Source organism: Oncorhynchus kisutch, linkage group LG28, assembly GCF_002021735.2.
Source record: "Oncorhynchus kisutch isolate 150728-3 linkage group LG28, Okis_V2, whole genome shotgun sequence".
Lineage (NCBI taxonomy): Eukaryota > Metazoa > Chordata > Actinopteri > Salmoniformes > Salmonidae > Oncorhynchus > Oncorhynchus kisutch.
The window spans coordinates 22373940-22395060 of record NC_034201.2 but is presented as its reverse complement, the minus strand read 5'-3'; the positions used below and the strand labels follow the sequence as shown (position 1 = coordinate 22395060).

The window sequence follows — 21121 nt, the reverse complement described above, 5'->3', positions numbered from 1 at the left end:
CACAGTGGCCTGATGCCTGGCATCACAGTGGCCTGATGCCTGGCATCACAGTGGCCTGATGCCTGGCATCACAGTGGCCTGATGCCTGGCATCACAGTGGCCTGATGCCTGGCATCACAGTGGCCTGATGCCTGGCATCACAGTGGCCTGATGCCTGGCATCACAGTGGCCTGATGCCTGGCATCACAGTGGCCTGATGCCTGGCATCACAGTGGCCTGATGCCTGGCATCACAGTGGCCTGATGCCTGGCATCACAGTGGCCTGATGCCTGGCATCACAGTGTAGCAGCGGCCTGATATCACAGTGTAGCACAGTGGCCTGATGCCTGGCATCACAGTGGCCTGATGCCTGGCATCACAGTGGCCTGATGCCTGGCATCACAGTGTAGCAGCAGCCTGATGCCTGTCATCACAGTGTAGCACAGTGGCCTGATGCCTGGCATCACAGTGGCCTGATGCCTGGCATCACAGTGTAGCAGCAGCCTGATGCCTGTCATCACAGTGTAGCACAGTGGCCTGATGCCTGGCATCACAGTGGCCTGATGCCTGGCATCACAGTGTAGCAGCAGCCTGATGCCTGTCATCACAGTGTAGCACAGTGGCCTGATGCCTGGCATCACAGTGGCCTGATGCCTGGCATCACAGTGTAACACAGTGGCCTGATGCCTGGCATCAGTGTAGCACAGTGGCCTGATGCCTGGCATCAGTGTAGCTCAGTGGCCTGATGCCTGGCATCGGTGTAGCTCAGTGGCCTGATGCCTGGCATCACAGTGTAGCTCAGTGGCCTGATGCCTGGCATCAGTGTAGCTCAGTGGCCTGATGCCTGGCATCAGTGTAGCTCAGTGGCCTGATGCCTGGCATCACAGTGGCCAGTGCACCAACACTGCAGACAGCTGGCTATAGTTGTACAGGATTGGTACAGCAGTGGTACTGCCTCTTGACATGTGTGGAGCTAAAATCTTGGAACTCCCAAGTCAGCCTTCCCAAATCAGCCTTCCCTGCAGTGACTAGGATTAGGTGTGTGTGTGTGTGTCCTCTGCTGCCATACTTAATGCTATAGTCTGTCTCTTACATAATCCCTCTCCTTTGAGACGCATCAGCGTCACATGACACCAGACGATTTCTCTGAATATAATATAATGAAAGTGTACCGTTGGCTTTGGCATTGAGCTAAAGTGAAAATACTGGAGACGAGACGCAGAAACCAACCTCAGTGCTCACATGGACAGAAATATCCTATTTGCAAGATATGGAGTTTGTCAAAACAAATGATCAACTGTTAATGCTAGCCTAGATAATGCTAGCCTAGATAATGCTAGCCTAGATAATGCTAGCCTAGATAATGCTAGCCTAGATAATGCTAGCCTAGATAATGCTAGCCTAGATAATGCTAGCCTAGATCTATCCACACACACACACACACACACACGGCTGGGCAGGTTATTGTACCCAAGCAGAGTTTCCATGAGTCTGTAGGTTGCCTCTCTGAAAAGGGGTTCTGCAGAGAGGGGGGCAGATGAGAGAGGAAGAACTTTGTATGAATGAGGGACAAGTGTGTGTGAGGCGGCGAGAGTGTGTGAGGCGGCGAGAGTGTGTGAGGCGGCGAGAGTGCAACTGAATATAATCAGAGGGACAAGTGTGTGTGAGGCGGCGAGAGTGCAACTGAATATAATCAGAGGGAAAAGTGTGTGTGAGGCGGCGAGAGTGCAACTGAATATAATCAGAGGGACAAGTGTGTGTGAGGCGGCGAGAGTGCAACTGAATATAATCAGAGGGACAAGTGTGTGTGAGGCGGCGAGAGTGCAACTGAATATAATCAGAGGGACAAGTGTGTGTGAGGCGGCGAGAGTGCAACTGAATATAATCAGAGGGACAAGTGTGTGTGAGGCGGCGAGAGTGCAACTGAATATAATCAGAGGGACAAGTGTGTGTGAGGCGGCGAGAGTGCAACTGAATATAATCAGAGGGACAAGTGTGTGTGAGGCGGCGAGAGTGCAACTGAATATAATCAGAGGGGCAAGTGTGTGTGAGGCGGCGAGAGTGCAACTGAATATAATCAGAGGGACAAGTGTGTGTGAGGCGGCGAGAGTGCAACTGAATATAATCAGAGGGGCATGAGTGGGTTGGCCAAGACTGCTGCAGTAAAGAGTCAAACATTTCTCCACAACCGGTGTGATTTACTGCGACATTAATCATCACCCTCACTGACTGTCCAATTGATCTGTCACTCCACTGATGAAGGGATGATAGAAGGATGAGGACAAGAGAGGAGAAAGAGGACAAGAAATGGAAGGAACATACATTGCCTTCAATATAATGGAAGCAGCCTTCAATTTAATCTAACACTAAACTCCAGGGCCATCTGAGTCAACAAGGTCTCTTGTTATTCCTTCATTAGAAGGTCTTTGTTCAAATCAATTTATATACCCCTCGTACATCAGCTGATATCTCAAAGTGCTGTACAGACGTTAGACATCTAACCTACCCACACAGGAAATGAGATGTGTAATGACACTTTCATTGTGTTATTTTATCAGTGCTACTGCCAAACGAGACAATTCCTTCAACCACCGGCTGCTAGCCACTTCAAACTTCACACCCGGCCCAGATGGTCTTTATTCATTGTTAGACCACCACTGACTGTCTCATACAGTCTTTTCAATGTGGTCTATTTCTGCTTGATGCATTTTAATATGTAGTGCTGCAAAGAATAGGGTGAAAAAAATAAACATGCATGAATAATCCTGACTAATGATGAATAACTGTACTAACTGTAATAACTGTTGTGCTGACATGTTACACCCTGTACAACCCTGCTGGTCATCTATGAACATCATGAAGAACAATCTGGCCTCAATGGCCATGTTCTGTTATAATCTCCACCTAGCACAGCCAGAAGAGGACTGGCCACCCCTCCTCTACCTTCCCCTCGCTCTCCCCTACTCTTCCTCTACCTTCCCCTCGCTCTCCCCTACTCTTCCTCTACCTTCCCCTCGCTCTCCCTCACTCTTCTTCTACCTTCCCCTCGCTCTCCCCCACTCTTCCCCCACCTTCCCCTTGCTCTCCCCCACCTTCCCTCAATCTCCCCCACTCTTCCTCTACCTTCCCCTCGCTCTCCCCCACCTTCCCCTCGCTCTCCCCCACCTTCCCCTCGCTCTCCCCCACCTTCCCCTCGCTCTCCCCCACCTTCCCCTCGCTCTCCCCCACTCTTCCTCTACCTTCCCCTCGCTCTCCCCCACTCTTCCTCTACCTTCCCTTCCCCTCCCATCCTCTCCCCCACTATTCCTCTACCTTCCCCTCGCTCTCCCCCACTCTTCCTCTACCTTCCCCTCGCTCTTCCCTACTCTTCCTCTACCTTCCCCTCACTCTCCCCCACTCTTCCTCTACCTTCCCTTCCCCTCCCATCCTCTCCCTCACTCTTCCTCTACCTTCCCCTCGCTCTCCCCCACTCTTCCTCTACCTTCCCCTCGCTCTCCCCCACTCTTCCTCTACCTTCCCATCCTCTCCCCCACTCTTCCTCTACCTTCCCCTCGCTCTCCCCCACTCTTCCTCTACCTTCCCCTCGCTCTCCCCCACTCTTCCTCTACCTTCCCCTCCCATCCTCTCCCCCACTCTTCCTCTACCTTCCCTTCCCCTCCCATCCTCTCCCCCACTCTTCCTCTACCTTCCTACCACCCCTCTTTCTCTCACCGCTCTCCATCCCTCTCTGTCACCCCTTAACGGGCAGATTAACTGGGAACAATAGCGATACAGCAGAATAAATGACCACAAGCTGTTAACCTAATAAATAATAATAAACCTAATCTCTCCTTTGAGACAAGACTCGGAGACCATCGGAATCACATCACAACTCATGCATGTATGGGTAAGTCGCACGCACACACACACACACACACACACACACACACACACACACACCTTAAAAGCTATTGTATACATAGAATGCTGACTAAAGACAACAACTAGCTCCTTAAGTACAGATCTTCAAGAATATTCTAATCCTACATTAATCATCATGATTCATGATCATTTTCTATACAAGCATTTAGTCAGGCACTACATTAGCCTACCCTACAGGATAAAAAAACATGCATTCACAGAAACTGTCCAATAAAAACACTGACCACAATGAAGAATCTACATGGACAATAAACGGAATGACTGAATAATGCACCATCACAGCTTGTGTCCTGGTTAGAACACTATACCAACATCTCTGCACAATTAACGCTGTCAGGTGGCAGTGTTGGGGAGTAGTGAACTACAGGTAACTAAAATAATGGTAAGTACATCTGGCAGTAGCTTGGTGGTAGTTGAACTAAAGTCAAATGGAGGTAGTGTTTTAATATTTTTTTGGGCCAAAATATTAAATATAGGTGAAGAAGGCAATACCTGTCATTCTTTGCATCAGACCTGCCTACTTCTCACTTGAAACATTGTTTTTGTGTTTAATAGGCTAGATTACACATTCTGGAAGCTTATGACACCAAAGTGACCTGTTCTTTCAATTTGTAGTCTGACATTTCAGATGTACATATGTAGTGAACTACTTTTTTTGAAGTAACTTCAGTAAACTACCATTTTTCTTAAGGGTATCTTTAATGAAGATGAACCTCTTCCAGTGTGAAGTGATTGGTAGCTTGGTAAACTACATTTTCAGAGTAGCATCCCCAACACTTTCGATATGTCCTGGTTGGTTAAATATGCTAATATATTTGTTCTCTCCACAGTAGACAGATGACCTAATATCACCATTAGAAGAGAGTGATATACAGGCAGACGTTTCTCTGTACACACACACTTTAGATGAATGGCTCCTTGAAGGCTGAAATAATACATGTAGGACTGGGGTGTGTTGTTATGGACAGCTATAGTGATGGGCACTCATTGGGAGTCGTGACACAACCCAGTGTGCGAGCGTGTGTCTGTTCCTAATGAGATCAGACATCCCAGCTCAGAGAAGGTGGTGGGTGAGGGATGGAGGAAGAGAAGAGGAGAGAGAGTGATACATACTGCTGTAGAGTGTATCTATCCAAGACAGTCGGGGAAGGCCACGAGTGCTCAGGGGCTCCATCCTCCAGCAATGATTCCTCTTCAAAAATGCTTCTTTCCCTTTCTCCTCTTCTCCTTCCTTCTCTATCACTCAATACCTTTTCTCTCTTCCTCTGCTTCCACTGAATACACCCTCTTTTTGTTGTTCTTATTCACGAGTGAAAGGCAGTCGTCATCTCAGGCAACAAAAGAAGAAAAAATACAAAAACTGGGTCCAACAGGCAGAGAGAACAAAAGTGTGTGTATCCACAGCCCTCGACTTTAGCAGTTGCTGTCAGGCTGAGCTCCAACAGCAGGCTAGAGACGGCCACAGCCAACCGTTGCTAGGGTAGACAGAAAGCACTCCCTCCCCTTCGCTCTCTTTTGCTCACTCACTCCCAACCCCTCTCTCGCTCTTTCTATTTCTTGAGCGTGCGCGCAGAGCCCCTCGCTCTCTCTTCTAATCCACTCTCGCTCTCCTTCTCTTCTGTTCACTCTCTTTATTTCTGTCTCTTTCTCTTGTATGAGAACAACATCCAAAACGGAACACTATTTGTGTATGTTGTGTCTGTTAATCTGACAGGAGAGATGTCAAAACTGAATGGTTGATACTCTCTCGCTCTCCTCCTCATCTCCCCATCTTCCTCGCCCTTGCAGAAGAGGTTGCATTAGCCCCGTTTTCTTGAGGACTATGGACTGTGCTGTTGGTCTCCTACAGCCGGGGTAGTCATGGACTAGGAGGACTGTGCTGTTGGTCTCCTACAGCCTGGGTAGTCATGGACTAGGAGGACTGTGCTGTTGGTCTCCTACAGCCTGGGTGTGCTAATGTGTCATGAGTGGCTTCACAAATAAGCCTCTGTCATAACTGGACAAAATAACAGTTTCTGGCTGTACTGGCCCGCACTAAAGACACAGTACACACTACTAAACACATCACTACCAGTCTGTGATATGGAGCGATGCAGGTGAACCGTGTTTTTCTCTGTTTGAGACTGTTGGAGTTAGGGAGTGATGGGGGCAAAATGGTTGTTGTGAGAGACAAAATAGATTAGTTCACTGCAAGCTGAAACTTGATGAATGTTTGTGTTTGTGTGTGTGTGTGTGTGTGTGTGTGTGTGTGTGTGTGTGTGTGTGTGTGTGTGTGTGTGTGTGTGTGTGTGTGTGTGTGTGTGTAATGCATTGAGACTGAGTGTCAGTTCCTGCTGAGGATGAGAGATCAGAGGAGAGATCAGAAACAAGAGGAGAGATCAGAAACAAGAGGAGAGATCAGAAACAAGAGGAGAGATTAGAAACAAGAGGAGAGATTAGAAACAAGAGGAGAGATTAGAAACAAGAGGAGAGATTAGAAACAAGAGGAGAGAGAGATTAAAATAAAAGGAAGTCTACAACAGATGACAGTAAAGGGTCAGAGAGGTGTGGGTGTAGAGAAGGGTAGTGCTGAAGAGAAAGAACAAGAGGTAGAGAGAGCAGGAGTAGAGAAGGCATGTCTGGGGAAGATGGGCTATGTCATCTTTCCTTTCCTCAGTTCCCGTGGAAACAAGCAGTGTCCTCCTGTCCTTTTGGCTGACCCCTCTCTCGCACAAATACTCAAACACACACACTTTTGGAATCACGAGACACTCCTGTTAACAGTCTGTGCTCTCCGTCTCCCAATCTTCTCCCACCCGCCCTCCGCACCCTTTCCATCTCCTCCCGCCACCTCCCTCCCTCTGACCCACCGAAACGCACATACAGCACACACACAGCAAACTTGGCATTCACCCAAATTCAGTTTACCAAACACGTCACTCAATGGCATTTAACTCAAATCATAGTTTATTGGTCATGTACATAGATTTGCAGATGTCGCAGATGCAGCAAAATGCTTGTGTTTCTCCTTCCAACAGTGCAAAAATAATACCATAATATTTCTTAATATAAGCCACGGAACACTGATACAGACTGCGGACCAGCTAATTAATCAAATCCTTTACTATCAGTGTTTTGAATGTTTATGTATTACCATATTAGTGTTGAGGCTTGTAGCAGCAGATACATTGACGGCTTCAGGACCTGAGGAATCACTGTTTCAAAGCCCCTCCCTAACGATAACGAACCAATGAACTGTGTGTCTGTCTGTCTGTCTGTGAGAGATTTGAAAGTCATGCTGCAGGCAACAAAGCCCCTCTAAAGTGCTCCCTCCCCTCAAACCCCCCTTTCCTTAAACACCTCCTTTTCAACCCCGCTCTCCTTCAAGATGGGGGGGGGAACAGGAGGGAAGTGCTCTCCTCAGACCTCCATCAACACCTCCTTTTCAACCCCTCTCTCCTTCAAGATGGGGGGGGGGAACAGGAGGGAAGTGCTCTCCTCAGACCTCCATCAACACCTCCTTTTCAACCCCTCTCTCCTTCAAGATGGGGGGGAACAGGAGGGAAGTGCTCTCCTCAGACCTCCATCAACACCTCCTTTTCAACCCCTCTCTCCTTCAAGATGGGGGGGAACAGGAGGGAAGTGCTCTCCTCAGACCTCCATCAACACCTCCTTTTCAACCCCTCTCTCCTTCAAGATGGGGGGGGAACAGGAGGGAAGTGCTCTCCTCAGACCTCCATCAACACCTCCTTTTCCACCCCTAGTTTCTTTCCTTAATCCCGCCAAAACATCTCCCCTTTAGGATGGGAAGACAGGACAGGAGAAACATGGGAGGGATAAGTGTGGCAGAACAACTTCAAGCCTAGGGGGAGGATCCCCTCCTAGAGACAGAGTTGGCCTAGAGCGCTCCTCTGTCTCTCCCCAATACACTGGGCGCAATGTGCCAGATGGAATTTGCCAGTAACACAATAAGAATAACGAGGCTATATACAGGGGGCACCGGTACCGAGTCAGTGTGTGCGGTAAGGGTTAGTTGAGGTAATTTGTACATGTAAACTCAGCAAAAAAAAGAAACGTCCCTTTTTCAGGACCCCGTTTTTCAAAGATAATTCGTAAAAACAGATCTTCATTGTAAAGAGTTTTAAACAATGTTTCCCATGCTTATTCAATGAACCATAAACAATTAATGAACATGCACCTGTGGTACGGTCGTTAAGACACTAACAGCTTACAGACAGTAGGCAATTAAGGTCACAGTTATGACAACTTAGGACACTAAAGAGGCCTTTCTACTGACTCTGAAACACACCGAAAGAAAGATGCCCAGGGTCCCTGCTCATCTGCGTTAACGTGCCTTAGGCATGCTGCAAGAAGGCATGAGGACTGCAGATGTAACCACAATCCCTCCATCAGTGCTCAGACTATAAGCAATAGGCTGAGAGAGGCTGTATTCGGGAGTTGTAGGCCTGTTGTACGGCAGGTCCTCACCAGACATCACCGGCAACAACGTCGCCTATGGGCTCAAACCCAGTCTCTAAATTAGACAGGACTGGTTTTCACTAATCAGTCACGGTTTTGTCTCACCAGGGGAGATGGTCGGATTCGCGTTTACACCGAGGAATGAACGTTACATTGAGGCCTGTACTCTGGAGGGGGATCGATTTGGAGGTGGAGGGTCCATCTGGGGCGGTGTGCCACAGCATCATCATACTGAACTTGTTGTCATTACAGGCAATCTCAATGCTGTACGTTACAGGGAAGACATCCTCCTCCCTCATATGGTACCCTTCCTGCAGGCTCATCCTGACATGGCCGTCCAGCTTGACAATGCCACCAGCCAAACTGCTCGTTCTGTGCGGGACTTCCTGCAAGACAGGAATGTCAGTGTTCTGCCATGGCCAGCGAAGAGCCTGGATCTCAATCCCATTGAGCACGTCTGAGACCTGTTGGATCGGAGGGTGAGGGCTTGGGCCATTCCCCCAAGAAATGTCCGGGATCTTGCAGGTGCCTTGATGGAAGAGTGGGGTAACATCTCACAGCAAGAACTGGCAAATCGGGTGCAGTCCATGAAGAGGAGATGCACTGCAAATCATATCAAAGTTTGTCACGTGTGCCGAATACAACAGGCGTAGTAGACCTTACAGTGAAATGCTTACTTACAGGCTCTAACCAATAGAGCAAAAAATATATTAGGTGAACAAAAGGTAAGTAAAGAAATAAAAACAACAGTACTTAATGCAGCTGGTGACTGTTGCTTTTGACCCCCCTTTGTTCAGGGACACATTATTCCGATTTCTGTTAGTCACATGTCTGTGGAACATGTTCAGTTTATGTCTCAGTTGTTGAATCTTATGTTCATACAAATATTTACACGTGTTAAATTTGCTGAAAAAGAAACGCAGTTGACAGTGAGAGGACGTTTCTTTTTTTGCTGAGTTTAGGTAGGGTGAAGTGACTGTGCATAGATCATAAACAGTGAGTAGCAGCAGTGTATAAAAGGGAGGGGGCTCAATGTAAATAGTCCAGGTGGCCATTTGATTAATTGTTCAGCAGTCTTATGGCTTGGGGGTAGATGCTGTTGAGGAGCCTTTTGGTCATAGACTTGGCGCTTTTGGTACCGCTTGATGTGCGGTAGCAGAGAATACAGTTTATAACTTGGGTGACTGGAATCTGACAATTTTATGGGTTTTTCTCTGACACCATCTATTATATAGGTCCTGGATGGCATTACACTGTTTGCACCTGATTCTGTCATTTAAACTAAAGTATATCATTGTATGTTATTAAGAATCTAACAGTAGATGGAGGCGAGAGAGTTCATTTGAAGGGTCACATACAAACATTCCCAGACACTGGCTGGCTGGCTGGCTGGCTGGCTGGCTGGCTGGCACACACACACACACAAGTACACGTGGGTTTAGATAAACAAAGACAAAGAGCTGCGTGTGAGTGAGAGGGTAAGTGGCTCTTCATCAATGTTGGATTTATGAGGAGCAGAGCACTGATCATCATCCTTTGTCTTCAAAATGGGAGCGCTCCCTCATTCTGTCACATCACAGTCACAGAACGACACGTGTGTGTGTGTGGGGGGCATACTTCATCTCCCAGGGCATTGGGAAGCGAGCCAATACCAACCTCCCCAACACACACACTAAAACGGCCATCATCTGCGGGCAAGGCTAAACAAAGAGAATACACTTGTAACGCCGTGTGTTAGCCTTCCCGTTGCGACACAATCCTTCCAGCATCAAATATTAATGGGCAGCTGTTAATGGGCAGCTGTGGGGTAAAACAGGCCATTACCCAGTCTCTACAGTACTGTGTGACGACCCTCCCACTCTGCCGTATTCTCTCTCTGTTATTTCCTTATTAGGATGCTGGTGGGCGGAGTTGGGAGGGTCATCAGCTACATGGGAAACACCTGGGCCCGGTGTCTCCCAGGATAAATACACCACTTCCCCATTCATGGAGGAGACTCTCTCCATGCAGACACCTTTATGGATTTTGTTGTGTTTCTTGGTGGTTTTTGGGTTGTTTGCGACAACATCTTTCAACACCCTGCATTATCACATTCATGCATACAAAACACTCACTTACACTACTGATTACTGATTACACACACCATTGTATATTTTCCTTAGTTGCTTTAGTTAATAAATATATATTTTGTTTCGCCTTATCTCCACGTTGTCTCCCTTTTGTTACGGGCTTTGAGCCGGTTCGTGACAACTGTGACAGAACCGACAAAGGTATTGGTTGATTCCCCACGAGAGGAGAATAGACTTCTAAAACTATTGTCCATCTGATGTACACCTGCATCCCAGTGTTCCACCCAGTTCAATTCTCTGTCCAATTCTGGGTCATACTGTGTGACTAGGAGACCAGATGGTAGGGTCAGACTGGATAGCCCAATCCAGTCCAGTCCAAGGGGGTAACATGACCCTATCAATACCCTCTCTGGGAAGCACAGCAACCACACACAACCTCTCACCTCCTTACAAAGGCCTTGGAGCACCAGCCCCAGTCCATCTGGTTGGTCTAGTCAGATACAACACTGCTGTATCAAACACACATAGCCAATACTGTCCAACAAACCACTAATCAGCATCGCCAGGAGAACACAACACAATCAATACCAATGTATGTTACTGGAATAGAATTCCAGTGAAATGAATTACATGAAACTCCTCATTATTCATTACAATGTCTAATGAATGAGGGCATTATTACAGCCAATAATCAATTCCCTTCATTGTAGATCCTAGTCAAACAACAGGCTCAGTGATGTGTACAGAGACAAATTTGGCCTAATCTACAATACTCTCAATCAGTGGACCAGTGAATCTGGGTAACAACGGATGGCAATAATGGCACGGCATCAAACCATACACAACACCCCCAAAACAGACAGGTTAGCTGGCTGTCACAGGGGGCAGGAAACCACTTCACTTTGGGAGCCCAGTTCAGGTATGACCCCATACCCAGCCCATACACTGCTCCAACTCCTACATTATTCAACACAGGATATGTGGCTATGGCACTCACCAATCCTGCTGGTTATGGCATAAACACAGCCTATCGGTATGGGGAGGGGGATGCACGTGTGTGTTCATGTGTGCGTACACACTTAACAGGCCAGCCCACCAGCCAATGAACACGTTGTGTTTTCAACTTCTCTACTCTGCCCAGATACCCCCCCTGAACCATTCTTCACCCTCATCTAACCCCTCTCCAGTCACCCCACTCCAGCCCCACACGTCTCCCTAGGGAAAGAGAGGGAGGAGAGATGGGGGGGGCTTACAAGTACCTCTCCTCCACTCAACCTACGCTATTCTCCCCTCCCTCATCTGTCTCTACGGGGTAGTCAGTCTCTACCACTCACCGGGGGGGGGGGGGGTGCATTCGCTCCCCCAAAGCACTGCTGGCATTGGGGCGGAGTGTGTGATGGGGGGGGGGGGGGGGGGAAATTGTACAGCCCCTTTAGTTCCATATACAAGAAGAAAGCTCTGTTTTCCACTTCACTGGCTACCTCACCAGGAGGGATTGGGGGCAAGGCAAGCCACTGCATTAATGGTGCACTGGATGCACAGAATAATAGACTGAAGCTAGGTTATAGCTGCTCTTGGATGAATAATGTGTGTGAGATGTGTTCTGCTCTTCTGTAGTAGTGATGGCACTTCAGTCAACTCATTACACATACCAATGACAATGACAAATTTTCTTTTGAAAAATGACATTTGATCAAATGTACAGTATCGATTTAACAAAAAAGGAAGGATTATCCAAAAAAAGAGCCATTAGAATCGTTCTGATAAAGACTGTAGAACTATACTAGAACACCAGAAGATTACTACAGCTACAGAACCTGCTCCCTACGTGTAGGGCTTATCAGGCATAGCAACGTCATCTACTACACATTACAAACAGGATTCATTAGATGGTTCATGTTTGACTGTATCTCTCGGTGTTTGTTTTGGCCATTAATCTAAAGTGTGTGTGTCATTTTGTTTAGGGGGGATGGGGAGAAGACATGGGAATCAGTGTGCATTATTGAAAGGGGATTTCAGGGTGTAGTCAGTCTGGTGCTAGTCATGGCAGACAAGGTTGATATTTGGTAGAGACAGATGGAAGGGGATGCCCCTAGATACTGATCAAGATAAGTTTCGTATTTTCATCCCAAATGGTTAGGGTTAGGATGTGGGAAGGGTGAGCTGATTCTAGATCTGCGCCAAAGGGCATTGGCATGGGACTATTGAGTTGTGAGGACAGGGTTGACACACTCCCACAACCTAACTAAAATCCCAACCTACTCACAACCGAATTTAAGGTTCCTCTTGATCATCCCTGCTTCTCTCTCTCGGTCACGTATCTTCCCTCTCTCTTCGCCCACCCACCTTTCACTCTGCTGTCCTACCTGCACTGTTCCTTTCTAATCAATCTTCCGTCCCCACACCTCTCCCTCTCTCTTCGCCCACCCACCTTTCACTCTGCTGTCCTACCTGCACTGTTCCTTTCTAATCAATCTTCCGTCCCCACACCTTTCCCTCTCTCTTCGCCCACCCACCGTTCACTCTGCTGTCCTACCTGCACTGTTCCTTTCTAATCAATCTTCCGTCCCCACACCTCTCCCTCTCTCTCCTGCTTTCCCTCTTACCTTGTCAATCTCATGGTTTGTCTTTGGACACATCTTACTTTTTATTCTAGTGTCAAAATCAACTACATAGAAAATATAATCATCTCAGTTACATCCAAAACGGAGATTTGCGATATGATAGGAAAACATTGTATGATAAATCCTGGATGAATATGGATCCTGATACCAGTCACTTTCTCCTAATACCCACCTACTGGCTGGCTAGCAAACATAGCTTCACACAATAACACAAAAGACAATATCAGCACGTAGCTAGTTCGCTGTAATATCACCTAAACAAACTGCACTATCAATTTAGGAGGCAACAATCTCACCATGTTCAACCTGCAGATCGATGTGCCTCACAGACTGGAGTCTAAGCTTCACAATGGCAGATAAAGTGCATTCGGAAAGCAATCAGACCCCTTGACTTTTTCCACATGTTACATTACGGCCTAATAATAAATTATTTTGTTTTTAAATCTACACACAATACCCCATAATGACAAAGTGAAAACAAGTTTAGAAATGTTGGCAAATGCATAAAAACAAAAAAATGGAAATACCATACTTACACAAGTATTCAGACCCTTTGCTATGAGACTCTAAATTGAGCTCAGATGCATCCTGTTAACATTGATTACCCTTGAGATGTTTCTACAACTTGATTGAAATCCACCTGTGGTAAATTCAAATAATTAGACATGATTTGGAAAAGCACCCACCTGTCTATATAAAGGTCCCACAGTTGACAGTGCATGTCAGAGCAAAAAACAAATGCTATTTCTTTGAAGTTTTTCAATAAATTTTAATATTTGTAGCTACTTTAAGTAAATACCTGTAGTCAACTTGTGCAATACGTTAGGAGATAAAGCAGATCTCGTTCTTAATTTCACCTGTCACATTATTTTACATTATGAAGCTTACTGTAGTTCCCCAGAAGTTGAGCCAGTCAAGCGTTACTTTGTAAATAGCACAACGAGAAAAAGCGGGAGCAGGTGAGTCACATTTATATTGAAAGCAAGTATTTTTATGCTTCAAGAGTGATCAGGGACGTGCAACTTTAGTTTTCCTCCACAGAAAATACATAAGTACAACACATTCGGCAGAAAATTGCTTTCTTTTCATCAGATGACAACAGAAGTGCCACGCTATTTGGCTGGCAGCTTCACAAGGTTGATAGTTGGAAGATCTTATAATGAAAAAGCAAGCAATTTTTTGCAATAGCGTTGCATGGCCATCATATTTTCACATTTGTCATAGAAATAATGTTGCCAGTTATGTTTTGCTTAAAGTTCATCTGGAATTTTACAGGAGAAAAGTTGTCTGGCTACACCGAGAAAAGTAGCGGAGTAAAGTAGCTACACATCAGTAAGTGTGCTGTCTGCTAACAGAAAGCCTATTCGTGGAGAAGTGCAACTGAAGCACTAAATTTGTTTGATGACGAGCAGAAATTACAATAAAAAGCTAATCATTGACTTCAATACAAAACCTAGGAGGCTCTTGGTTCTCACCCCCTTCCACAGTCCTTACAGAGTAATTATGACAACTTGCAGCATGAACTGACATGTTGTCCACCCAATCAAAGGATCAGAGAATGAATCGAGTACTGAAAAAATAAGCTACAGCTAGCTAGCACTGCCGTGCATAAAATGTGATGAGTAGTTGACTCAAAGAGAAAATAGTTTTCCACAAATTTATTTATTCAAAAATGAAGGAGAAGCAAGAGAATATACTTTTTTTAAGTATCACTTACTTAGCAAATGCAGCTGACTAGTTCACAAAAGGGAAAAGGTGAGTGGGAATACAACGTGGCTGCTATGAAAGTGAACTAATTATGCGTGATCAGGGGTATATTCAATCCCCCGATTCTGTTGAAAAACATTTCTTGACTGGTAGCAAACGAAACAGGGATAAAAATACCTGAATATGTCCAATAGAATCTCTTGTTTGAACTGTTGATTAACTATTGAATGTCATTTTTGGTGAGTTTGGACATTTTACAAGCAGATGTGAACATTAGACATTGTGCAAATGGCGCAGCATCTCAGTGCTAGAGGTGTCACTATAGGCCTTGGTTCGGTTCCAGGCTGTATCACAACCGGCCGTGATTGGGAGTCCCATAGAGCTGCGCACAATTGGCCCAGCGTCGTCCTAACCCCGGGTTAGGCAGTCATTGTAATTAAGATTTTTCTTAACCGACTTGCCTCGTTAAATAAAATACAAAAATGAACAAAGTTTTGACTCATGCTTGTCTGAAGGAGCAACAGTACTGGCTCTGGAGCAGCAGAGTTTACTCCTGTGGTGTAAACTTTAGACTGATATTAATGATCTTGTTTTATTATTAGTGATTGATTTCATGCATAAAGCGGTGTCCTGTCCCGCACAGCTCACACTTTAAAACACTGCCTTCAGACTCCTTGACTCCCCACTAACACGTCAAGGTTTTAACTGGGTTGACCTTTTCTCAGTACTTTCACAGAACATTAGTCGGCACTGGGGATGGGATAAAGGACCCTCTGTATTACTGGGCAAACCCGAGAAAGGATTTGTTTTTTTTAACATTATTTGCTTCCTCTCTCTGTGTATCTCATTCGCCTCCGTTGCAGCCTGACTCACCAGTCTGTCTCACTACTCTCTATAAAGAAAATGTATTTTGTTATGAAAACTTCTAGTAGCCATCTTTTGATTAAAGCTAGCTTAATTTCAGTCAACTGCTCCTGCTGAGGTCAGGCTCCGTTCAACGTTAGCGTCAAACTTCATCCTTCTAGCCAGTTAGTTATAGCTAGCTACCTGGCTAATAGCCCTTGAACTACCTAGCTTGCTCGACATTGACGGAAATATCAGCGACAATTCACCAGTAGTACAGTCGTGGCCAAAAGTTTTGGGAATGAGACAAATATTCATTTTCAAAGTTTGCTGCTTCAGTGTCCTTAGATATTTTTGTCAGATGTTACTATGGAATACTGAAGTATAATTACAAACATTTCATGTGTGTCAGAAGCTTTAATTGACAATTACATTAAGTTGATGCCAAGTCAATATTTTCAGTGTTGACCCTTCTTTTTCAAGACCTCTGCAATCCGCCCTGGCATGCTGTCAATTAACTTCTGGACCACATCCTGACTGATGGCACCATTCTTGCATAATCAATGTTTGGAGTTTGTCAGAATTTGTGGGTTTTTGTTTGTCCACCCGCCTCTTGAGGATTGACCACAAGTTCTCAAAGGGATTAAAGGTCTGGGGGGTTTCCTGGCCATGGACCCAAAATATCAATGTTTTGTTCCCTTGAGCCACTTAATTATCACTTTTGCCTTGTGGCAAGGTGCTCCATCATGCTGGAAAAGGAATTGTTCGTCACCAAACTTTTCCTGGATGGTTGGGAGAAGTTGCTGTCGGAGGATGTGTTGGTAACATTCTTCATTCATGGCTGTGTTCTTATATAAAATTGTGAGTGAGCCCACTCCCTTGGCTGAGAAGCAACCCCACACATGAATGGTCTCAGGATGCTTTACTGTTGGCATGACACAGGACTGATGGTAGCGCTCACCTTGTCTTCTCCGGTCAAGCTTTTTTCCAGATGCCCCAAACAATCGGAAAGGGGATTCATCAGAGAAAATGACTTTACCCCAGTCCTCAGCAGTCCAAACCCTGTACCTTTTGCAGAATATCAGTCTGTCCCGGATGTTTTTCCTGGAGAGAAGTGGTTTCTTTGCTGCCCTTCTTGACACCAGGCCATCCAAAAGTCTTCACCTCACTGTGCGTGCAGATGCACTCACACCTATCTGCTGCCATTCCTGAGCAAGCTCTGTACTGGTGGTACCCCGATCCCACAGCTGAATCAACTTTAGGGGACGGTCCTGGCGCTTACTGGACTTTCTTGGGCGCCCTGAAGCCTCCTTCACAACAATTGAACTGCTCTCTCCTTGAAGTTTTTGATGATCCGATAAATGGTTGATTTAGGTGCAATCTTACTGGCAGCAATATCCTTGCCTGTGAAGCCCTTTTTGTCCAAAGCAATGATGACGGCACGTGTTTCCTTGCATGTAACCATGGTTGACAGAGGAAGAACAATGATTCCAAGCACCAACCTCTTTTTGAAGCTTCCAGTCTGTTATTCGAACTCAATCAGCATGACAGAGTGATCTCCAGCCTTGTCCTCATCAACACTCACACCTGTGTTAATGAGAGAATCACTGACATGATGTCAGCTGGTCCTTTTGTGGCAGGGTTGAAATGCAGTGGAAATGTTTTTGGGGGATTCAGTTCATTTGCATGGCAAATAGGGACTTTGCAATTAATTGCAATTCATCTGATCACTCTTCATAACATTCTGGAGTATATGAGAATTGTTTGTTTGTTGACACGGCAGGAGACGAGGGGCGTTAAAGGAATTCCCACTGTCAGCGGCGTCTCTCTGCTACTTGCCACTGTAGATCTGGGCTGAGGTAGTTTGTTTCAACTCTCAGCCTGTTGTGGGCGGAGTTTCCCGACAGAGTGGTGAATGAATGCGCTGCTAACAAGGCAAGTCTGGGGGAGGAGGCGAACATAACGAGCATAAATGAGTCACTCATGATTCATTCTCAAGACCAATATGTAATGCAGGCCAACTAATGTTGGATACTAATCGTTACTAGTGAGATTCCAGTAACCAATCATAGTATACTATAGTGCTATGTTTAAATTGACAGCTATTACAAATCAGCTGTCAGAAGCTACATGACTAGCAGTTTATTTTGAGCCAATCAAAACTCAATATTCTTAGTCCCTCTCCTAAACTCACGTTATACACCAGTTGGCGCCAACATGCAAAAAAATAAATAATAAATAAAGAGCTAGAATGGAACATGAAGAGCTACTGCCATTCCATGGAAGAAAAACAAAGTTTGAAATGGTTGAAGTTGTATAAAACTGAACTAAAAAGAGAACTGGATATTAACAGTCACATATACATATATATACACATATATACATACAAACGTACTGTGAAGGGATTGAGGGAAAGATTGACGCAAGGATTTGGTGAGTTTTCATAAGAAAAACGAGCTGCTAGCGATTAGGCTAGCTAAGCGATTGCTAGCATTTTGCTCGTTCATACTGAACCATAAGCCGTTAACATTTATGCTAGCTCAGTTATCGATCAATTGAAATAGCAAACGTTAGCGATCATGCTAATCATGCATGGCGAACTATTTTAGTTGTCATACTTTTATAAAATGTGATTAACTAGTATCATAAATCATTTTGGTACACTTCTGTTTTAGAGGACTTTACGTAAGTGTAAGCACTCGTACTTTTCATTTGCCCGGGCTAGTTATTGTCCACGTGAGCCTAGGTGCTGTAGTTAAAGTGTAAAGCATTTTGACTAAGTTTTATTTTCTTATTCCTGTAAGATTAAAGCTAAGCACTATATTAATGGTTATATAAAAAGTTACTCATGGTATATATATATATTGTGTGATCCTGTTTGTAAAACAGGTCAGGTTTTTGATTATGGATTCAGTTCCACCAAGGATGGCGAGCAGCCCGAACCCAGGACATCAATAAGAAGATTTGCTTGCGAAGATTTATTTTCCTTGGAGAACACTGAATTTGCACTGCCATACTACGGTGTGATAAGATTTTTCTTGAAAGACATCATTGCATCATACATTGCAGTGGGATTGTTATAAGCACAAGCAACACTTAAACACCTTCGTGTTTATTGATATGTGAGTGACCGTGCCTTTGATTCCATCTCATGGTGGTTTGTGTCAGTATTTTCTGTTGATTCAAGTTTATTGTATTGCTATTGAACTTTGAAATCTGAGAGATCCTCAGATTAAGATAGAGTTGGGTGCACCCTAGTAAACTATAGGCAGGATATATGGCCGATATCTAAGTCTATTGTACTATTGATGTCTTTTCATATTGAGCTCATTGTACACATTTCACACATCATTATTTCCTCAGGTGATTCATTTTTTTGTTATGTATTTTTATTTACAAAATACAAGCCGGCATTTTTTTCCTCAATTATTCAGTTGTGTGGTTTTCAATTCTCCCTACTGCACCAGTAGCGAACCGAGCTGGTCCAATAGAGTTTAAGCTTAAACATACAGTAAGTAGCCCATAGTGTTAAGCAATTGAAACAAATACATTTTTATGTTCTCTCATTTTAGTTCATGTACTTTTCAATTTCTAACTTGAGAAAATATCTGATTTAAGGTATTCCAGGACTTGAATTTCAGAGTGCCAAATTCAAGTACTTTACGCACCTTGTGCGAACCCCGAGTACAGCACAATAAAGTAGAATGTAACGTACTGAACTGTTCTGTGATGTCCAACTTGTGAAACAGACACCTGTGATTGGTACAAATTTGGTCTGGTCTGGACCAACCAAATGTGGTCTTGTTTGGGGGTGGAGCTCATTAGAATAATAACAAACATGCAAATGAGGATACTATATTTGTCTACCTTTGTGTACCTGTTAAGGATACATCACCATGAAGAAAATGACATTCCTAATGATACATTTCTGCATAGTACAGACCAATGAAGTGGATCAACACCTGGTATCTGAATGACTTCACTTACTGTAGTTCAATAACCAAAATAGATTTTTTACAAACTCAAGGTGTCATATCATAGCTGACATCGTCACATCTTAATTTGGAGTACATATTTTGTGGATATTGTGGTCACAAAAGAAACTGCAGGAGATTCTGTTACCAAACTTTGCATCTACACTGTTCCTCAAGTAAATTAGTAAAGGTGTATGGTTTGTTAAACTTTGCAATCAATGGTTATTGCTTGGCATTCATTTTAAAGTGAATAAGTGACTCTCACTCTTTTACCATGGAATTGCCCTATTCCCTTTGTCCTGTTCATATTAACAGAGACACTACAGCCCTCTAGAGTTCAGATTCTGCCAACACGGATTAAGGACCCCAAGTGTAGGATTACAGGCTAATTCTAATCAAGTTGGAGCATAAAATGTGGTGTTTGAGAGAATAGTGCCCCTATCTTATTATTTAATGTGTCATCAGTTCACTACTTACGCCTTACTAACATGCCAGAGGGCAGTAGTTCAAAGTCACGACTTTACAGCTGTGAGTCTAGCTGCTCTGGCATATTCCTCTCTAAGCCCAGTGAGTATCTATAGTGACTCAGAGGAGCTGTAGCCATTGTAAAGACTGCTGTAGAGAGTGAATAATGCAGGAGACTTGTGTCTGTTTAACCCCCTGGCTCCCACTGAGCTTTCTGCCTCCCTCTCATTCCTCCTCTCCTCTGCTGACTGAATCAGTCCAGACCCATGTCTGTTTGAAAGGAGACACGCATTCAATGTTAGATTATGGGCAAGCGGGTGCTGTGCACATCACCAATAACCAGTAATGGGATCCTTCTAAACCTCAATATCCAGCTCTCACATTCTAACAACAGAAATGATCTGTTCAAACAGCCACATTACTGATGTAAAGAGTCGTACGCCGCCGCCCCCCCCCCCCCCCCCCCCCCCGCTTTCTATTAAGCTTGGACACTCTGCTACTCAAAAAAAGATGGAATGTGCCAAAAATTTTGTAAAATATTTCATCGCTTAACACGGATGAAGATCCTGGCTAAAATCCTGGCCTGTAGATTGGAAGACCATCATTTCTCCTGATCAGACAGGACGCCATTCCTTTAACATACGTTGTTTGCATTGTCCTTCTGAGGATCTTGGTCCTGAGAGTCTCATTTCCATGGACGCGGAAATGCCCTTCGATCGGGTGAAATGGGACTACTTGCTTACAGTGCTCCAAAAAGGTCTGGTCCAAAATGTATTGAAATGATTACACTGCTGTACTCTTCTACAACAGCTAGTGTGTTAAATCTCCATTGCCAATGCTTCCCACTGCACCGCGAAACAAGACACGGCTGCCCGGCATCATCTTCGCTCTTTTCCCTGTCAATAGAGCCTCTTGCTATTGCGTTACGGAACAGCCAACAAGTGTCAAGAGCGATGAGAGGGGGTACTGAGCATAAGGTGCCGTTATACGGCAAAAAATAATCTCTGTTTCAAACATGTCCACCTCTCTCCCTGCAGCTCTCTTGTTGCTATCAAGATTCAGACATTTTCCCGGTTACAAA

General features: G+C 44.9%; 1 protein-coding gene across 4 annotated transcripts in view; it reads right to left on the bottom strand.

Annotated features, from left to right (window-relative positions):
* The window catches only part of LOC109873440 (active breakpoint cluster region-related protein), a 237829-nt gene that overhangs the window by 183161 nt on the left and 33547 nt on the right, over positions 1 to 21121 (bottom strand). For 2 of the 4 annotated variants that reach the window (XM_031808666.1, XM_031808667.1), the window contains exon 1: positions 5014 to 5426. The exons of 1 other annotated variant lie outside the window; for it this stretch is intronic. Coding sequence is in view for 1 of the 3 variants with exons in the window: in XM_031808669.1 (XP_031664529.1) it covers positions 5014 to 5074 (61 nt within the window). In the remaining 2 variants the exon portion in view is untranslated. Of the gene's footprint in view, positions 1 to 5013; positions 5427 to 21121 lie in introns of those variants that run through there. One more of the 4 variants, XM_031808669.1, reaches the window with a different exon arrangement.